Source organism: Megachile rotundata, chromosome 4 (assembly GCF_050947335.1).
Source record: "Megachile rotundata isolate GNS110a chromosome 4, iyMegRotu1, whole genome shotgun sequence".
NCBI classification, from domain to species: domain Eukaryota; kingdom Metazoa; phylum Arthropoda; class Insecta; order Hymenoptera; family Megachilidae; genus Megachile; species Megachile rotundata.
Window position 1 is genome coordinate 14642406 of NC_134986.1, and position 7020 is coordinate 14649425.

At 34.7% G+C, this 7020-nt stretch overlaps 1 protein-coding gene across 2 annotated transcripts; it reads left to right on the top strand.

Moving 5' to 3' along the window:
• Positions 1 to 73: 73 nt before the first annotated feature.
• Positions 74 to 6189, top strand: Lmx1a (LIM homeobox transcription factor 1 alpha). 2 transcript variants are annotated; one of them, XM_003706086.3, is made up of 5 exons: positions 74 to 199; positions 1566 to 1985; positions 3428 to 3733; positions 4504 to 4602; positions 5279 to 6189. In XM_003706086.3, exons 1-5 carry the CDS (start codon positions 76 to 78, stop codon positions 5536 to 5538), a joined length of 1209 nt encoding a protein of 402 aa, XP_003706134.1. In that variant the 5' UTR covers positions 74 to 75; the 3' UTR covers positions 5539 to 6189. The 2 variants fall into 2 exon arrangements, with proteins under 2 accessions (XP_003706134.1, XP_076386429.1); XM_076530314.1 differs by lacking the exon at positions 4504 to 4602.
• Positions 6190 to 7020: the final 831 nt, after the last annotated feature.

Genomic DNA, 7020 nt, shown 5'->3' on the forward strand with positions numbered 1-7020 from the left:
GGTTTTTTCGGTTGGGGTGGTTCTTCGGGACCGAGTGATATTGTGGTGGGTGACTTTGAGAAGCTTCAAGAAACCATGTTGGAATTCTACCCTCCGCTACCAGGTAGCCTTGGCAGGCAGGGTGAGCCGGGGCCGACGACGATGGCCTCCGCTGCACCACCGATACCGTTTCGACCTGCAAATGATAATAATAACGCAGGTAAGATCTCAGAACACTAAGGGTTAAATTGGATATTTTGACCTGTGGGTCAGTTGTACTGAGAGTTTTAGAAGGATCGAGATTTAAGGATTAGATTGTGCTGGATATTTAAAATGATAAGTGATTATCAGATAAGTCTAATAAATTAATAAATACTCAGAGAAAATTAATGTAGGAAGAGAAATCATTTACCTCTGACCAAATTGTCAAATCCATAATTGCTATATCTCCAAATATTCCATTTTCCATCTTCTGCAAATTTCCAAATTCTCAAACTAATATTCCTGAATTTCCCATTTTCAAAATTTTTAAACATCCAAATCGCAAACCTATAACATTTTAAATTTCAAATTTAATAATCATAAAAATTAATTACTCAAAAGTATTTATTCCGTTTTATCTCCTCATATGGCCATTTTCTCCACAGTAGTGTACCCTGTCCTCAAGTGTACACATGTAAATAAAAATGGCGACGAAACCGAGAGTGGTTAATATTAGTCAATATAATATTAAAACATTTAAAATAATCGAAATTAAATTGTAAAACCTACAATAAAAATGAATACTTGAAATACGTACTTCGTTAACGAAAAAGAATTATATAAATTATCGGAATTCATGTAAATAGAAACTTATTGTATTGCGTTCTATCATGGCGTACCTTTATCGCTATCGCTATCGACAATCGATAAGCGACGGAATAAATTTCATGGGTCTCGCAATATTGCTTTGCACCAGAACACCTATCACATTTCTCAGTCTGACAGCTATATCATTCGAAATAACTCTGTGCACATTTATTTTTTTCGAGGTAGAAATGTGACTGTGTTACAAGTTTCAGTATTGCACAATACAAGCACAAATTATTACTTATTCATATAAACAATGACACTACATCATTTTTCACTTTACATCTTTAACATTTTATAAGGCACTATTGAGTATATTTATAATTAACAATGGCGGTTTTAATAATTGTTTAATTAGATATTTCTTATTTCTATTAAAATTAGTTTTAAAACTTTCGTAAAGTAAATTACAGATTTGTCAAAAATGGGAGTGCAATGGCATTATGGGAGTTCAAGATATAGATCTATGTTAACTACGCAACATCGCAATGTCATCACTTTTGAATGAAAAAGTTTATAAAACTATAAATATTAAGATACTTTCGTATTCAAATGTTTAAAATCACTAAGTCACAATATCCCAAACTTCCCAAATTTTAAAATTAAAAATATTCTAAAATCCTAATGCCCATTGTCCCACGTATCCCACAATCCTTAATTGCAATATTGCAAACTAGTAAAGAAAATTCCCTATAGCAACAGTACCTCCGAAATAACGTAAGAATTGTTGGTTACAGAGCCGTCGGTATCGGTGAAGACCGAATCCGGACTCCTGGAGACAATTTGTGCCGGTTGCGGTCGCACCATATCCGACAAATACGTGATGCAGGTCGCCGGAAGGAACTACCACGAGGAGTGTTTGTCGTGTGCCGCTTGTGCGGCTCCTCTCACTCAATCCTGCTTCATTCGCGAGCTGAAATTCTACTGCAGGACCGATTACGAGAGGATCTTCGGTGTGAAGTGCGCGCGGTGCATGGAGAAGATCAGTTGCTCGGATTTCGTGCTCAGGACACCGGGTTTGGTTTTCCATGTGGAGTGTTTCGCGTGTTGTATGTGCGGCCAACCGTTGCCACCCGGTACACAGTATTTTCTGCGTCAGGGACAACCGATTTGCAGAAGGGACTACGAGCACGAGTTGTACCTGAACAGTCCTCAAGGTTGGTGAACATCCATCTTCGTTCTCTGTTTCTATTCTTTTCTTTTCTTTCTCGTTTAATTGCCGACAGTGCAATGACTTTAGTAGGCTGGTCGCCATATTGACAAATATGTCATTTTTCGGTAATTTGTTAACTCGTTCAGAGATGGCGATACTTTTATATTCGCGTGGTGATTTATTTAATAAATAATTTATTTAAAATTCTTTCTTGAAACTGCATTTATTTGTTAATTGAATTTGCTTCGTAACACGATTACTTTAATTTCTTTCATTAGCTTGATCAATTTTGTTTTAACTTTATGTAATATATGAATGACTTTTTTTATATAGAAATTGTATATCTACTTACACATAGAATAACTAAATATATGAGACAGAAAATGCACGATTAATGGTGAACAGTCGAATCGTAAATGTCGAGAGCAAAATCGATAAAACGGAAAATATCAAACATCGATATTATGGAAATCTAGAAATTTATATCGATAAAGTTAGATTCGTAAGATACTAGCGAAATGTAAATTAGAAAAACAGAAATTAGATAGCCTAAAATTAGGTACCCTCGGATGCCCCAGAAATGAAATATAATAGTGTAATTTTTAATATACAGGAAATACGGCCGATGCACGTTCCAGTGTAAATAAAAAAAGTCGAAACGAAGAGAAAACTTTGACAGCAAACTGCTCGAATAATAAAATAAAATCGAGATTGGCGATCTGTTCAGTGTGAGAAAATAATTGTTGTAATAAAAGCAATAAAAGCAAATGAAATTAATCGACGCACGTGCGAGAAACGTATTTGTACATACCTTGTTGCATTGTTCGCAGGTTGTACTGCTACAATCTAAAGACATCCAAAGTAAAAACCTGCAGGAATTTCGAATCGAGGCTGTCTCTTTTCAAGGTAACTAAACTTAAGCCAAGCGTAATTAGAAATTCGAACGAAATTCTTTGAATGAATTCGACGAGACTTACACCAAAGAAAAACAAAACAGTGATACGCCAATCGGTGGTTTTGCACTTAATTTCGATTTTCTTCTAATTTTACGCGGGAATATTCAAATCATTTGAGGATGAAAGAGCAGTTTGTTAGTCATAGTTTCTTCAACAAATTTTCTAATCTCCTCGTTTGTTAGTTATGGTTTCTCGAAGGCGAATTAATTTATTTTTTGTTTTCAATGCAATTTCGTTCAAGTTTGAAATAGTAATACTATTGCAAGCTAGTGAAAACTGATACTGAAGAAGTCCCAGAAAGGTTGATAAAGGTTTTCAAATAAAAATTATTTATTAAAATAAATAGGTGAAAATAAATAAGATAAAATAGACATCTTTAAAATTAGTATTGAAGAAGTGATCATATTTTATTAAAGGAAGGTTATATCTTTGTGAGGTTAAGTAAACTATACGATCTGTCATTCGACTTCTAAAGGAAATCATTTTACAGACGATGATTTATTGGACGAGAATCGACCTAGAGACGGTCGTCGGGGTCCTAAAAGACCCCGAACGATCCTGACATCGGCCCAAAGACGTCAATTTAAGGCGTCCTTCGAAGTCTCCCCAAAACCCTGTCGAAAGGTACGAGAAGCCCTAGCAAAAGACACGGGTCTCAGCGTCCGCGTGGTGCAAGTTTGGTTCCAAAATCAGCGGGCAAAGATGAAGAAATTGCAAAGAAAAGCGAAAACCGAGCCCGGATCTGACAAGGAACCGAAAGAAGAACGTCGAACGGAAAGTCCCCACAGTGATCACAGTAAGAACTTTATGCTTTTCTAGAAACATCCTGGAATGTCATTTAACATCATTCAATTTTTATTTGTAGTTATTAATTAACACAAGATCACAATAAACTTGGTGATATTCTTTCGTTTCTACGTTTCAAGAGGTTAAGTCAACTTCGAGGATCAAAGTTACATGTGTATTATATTATGGGCTTTGTTGTGCATCACTGACTAGAGGTGCAAACAAGACTAATCGTGCCTTTGTTTTCGAAGGAATCTGTCACTTGGAAACAAGCGCCATCTGTTTTATTTTATTGTTAGTATAAATGAAACACTTTACTTCAATATTTTAACACACTTTAAATTGTTATTTATATTGTTAATTATATACTGTTAAAGGCTGACAATGATATAGGAGTATCTTAGAAACAATTTAGTATTTTGTAAAGTCCTGCAAGAAAAAGAAGACAAATCAGTAAAACGTATTGGAAAAAGATAAACGGGTAAAACAGATGTCGATATTACTGCTTTCTACTACTTGACTAGTGTCCTCGGACACCAAATTCATGTGCACTCAAGAACAAAGGCATGTTTAGTCTTGTCATATCTTCAGACAGTGTTGCACACATCCTGAGGTGTGAGCTTTATCGGATTTACAAAGTTTTGTTACTAGCGTGACGTTTGTGTCTGAATGAATGTTTGTGGTTTTCGGTTGAAACGTAACTGTTCGCGAAGACTGGTTAATGGGGCTTAGAGGAACGTTATTTGGTGCAAAATGCCAATTGTCTGATCTCGTTCGCAGGTCATTACTTGAACGCCATGAACATGCGCGATGGGGAATCTTCTAGCTTCCCCTCAGCCACCCAACCGCTCAACCCCAATAACCCGTACTCGCCCGACGGTAAGTCTTCTCCGTTGGAATTTTGAGATTTGGCGATACTCGGTAATTTTGCAATTGGAGATTTATGATTTTGTACATTTTCCAATGTGGGTAATTGGAAATAGAGGGCGTGGAGATTCGAAGATGCGATGACTGAGGAGTGAGATGTTGGGGATTTGAGAAGTGGAGATTGAGGACTTGGAAATTTGGAGATTTGAGAATTAGGGGATTTTGGAATTTGGGGATTTGAGAAATTGGAAACTTGTGGATTTGGAAATTTGAGAAATTGGGGATTTGAGAAATTGGAAACTTGTGGATTTGGAAATTTGAGAACTTGGAGATTTGAGAAATTGGAAACTTGTGGATTTGGAAATTTGAGAACTTGGAGATTTGAGAATTAGAGGATTTGGGAATTAGGGGATTTGAGAATTAGGGGATTTGAGAATTAGGGGATTTGGGAATTAGGGGATTTGGGAATTTGGGGATTTGAGAATTTGGAGATTTGAGAATTTGGGGATTTGAAAATTCAGAAATTTGAGAACATGGAAATTTGAAACCTTGGAAATTTGATAATTTGGAAATTTGAGAAACCAAAGGTATCAAGAATTATAATACCAAGAAAATTGAATAAAAATTGTACCTAAAATATTTTTTTCATAAAAGCTTTCTTTTCTAACAAACATTCTACCTATTTCAGACGCGTATCCGGGTCATTCAGGGGAGAGTTTCTGCAGCAGCGATTTATCGTTGGACGGAACGGAAGCTGGCTTCGACATAGGCGAGAACGAGGGCGGCGGTGGTCAAGAGGGTAGTCATCAGGGCACCACCCACACCCACCATGGTACATCGTCCCACGAGGCACCGTCATTGTCGCAAAGTTTGCACGCGGCGATTCACAACCCCATCGACAAACTGTTCATGATGCAAAGTAGTTATTTCAGTGGTGATCATGCGTAATCTTCGAGAGAAAATGTTCTCTATGGTGTTTGCGACCGGTTATCCAAAAGGGCTAGCTGATTCATGACATCAAGTGTGAAATACGCAGAGATCGTACAGCATCGTTTTTTCTCAATTTTTCAAATATTTTATATTTTCTTTCATTTAATTTTTTTGTTATATTGTTTTTGTATATGTGTATTATTTGTTACGTTCTTTGTTGCAATTTTTATTTATTTATTTTGTGTTCTCGAATATTATGTATTCGTTAACCGTTTATATTATTTATTCAAACTTTTGTGCAATTATGAGATTGAATTATTGTACAGTTATATTATTTTTTTGACTCTGTATTTTATTATATTTTATTTATTTGAGTTTATGTTATTTTGTTACTATGTTTATTATATTATTTTGTTGTATTATATTGTTTTATTTTGGTTCGATTTATTTAATACTCAGGGTAGAATGCTGTACGACAGAATGTCGATAGCATCGCACGATGCTATCTCAGTGCTAATTATTTAATTTAAGGTGGTTTTCGAGGTACCAAGAGAGAATAAGAGTGGCGAGGACAATTGAGATGGTAAAACGAGTAATCGCGTTTCGATTTAATATTAAACGATGTATCCCTCGGTTTTCGCCTATAAAAATGCATATATTATATTTAAACGTCGACGTACCTTATTTCTATCCCGAGAGATTGTTGTTAAACAAACGTGACTATGCTGTGTCATCGACCCTCTCTGAATTCAAACAATTTCATTGAATTTAATACTCAAATTAATCATAAATAGTACTTTCTATAAATTACTTGCAAACTTTTATAAATTCGCATTTCTATTTGTTTACATTTGTATATATTTCTACAAATTTCTATAGGCTTAAAATTGACTCAAAAACTTTCATCAAAGTCTCAGATTCATTTTAAACACCATGGAATCAAATACTATTCGTTTTTGAATATTAAAATTTATTGAACACTGAACACTTTCCAAGTGTTTGAGTCAATTAAGCACAAAAGTAATATTATAGTAAATTATTATTATTATTGTAAAGAATTAAGGAATCCTTGTCTATAGATATTGTAACTTTCTCCAACCGCAATTAATTCAGAAAGGGTCAATGTCGATTTGTTGCAGCGGAAGAATGATTTACAAGGAAACTAATAAGTGATCTGTTAGGTTCGATGAATCATTAACTAGGAACCATACGAATTAGTGAAAAAATTACAATACATTGTATAAAAAAGAAACGACACTTCATTGACACCCTATGTTTCATCCTTTTCTTCCATTATCAATATTTATACTAAAGTCAAGATTAGAACAAAATTAATTCATTAAAACATTGATGCAGATAATAACAAAATTTGAAACTTTACCAAAAATTATTTGATATATTTTATAAAAGTATTTATATTAAATATATTTATATTGAATTCTTCTGTCTTGAAAGAAGACAAATCTGATACCAGGAGAAAAGCTCGAAATAAGTCAGACG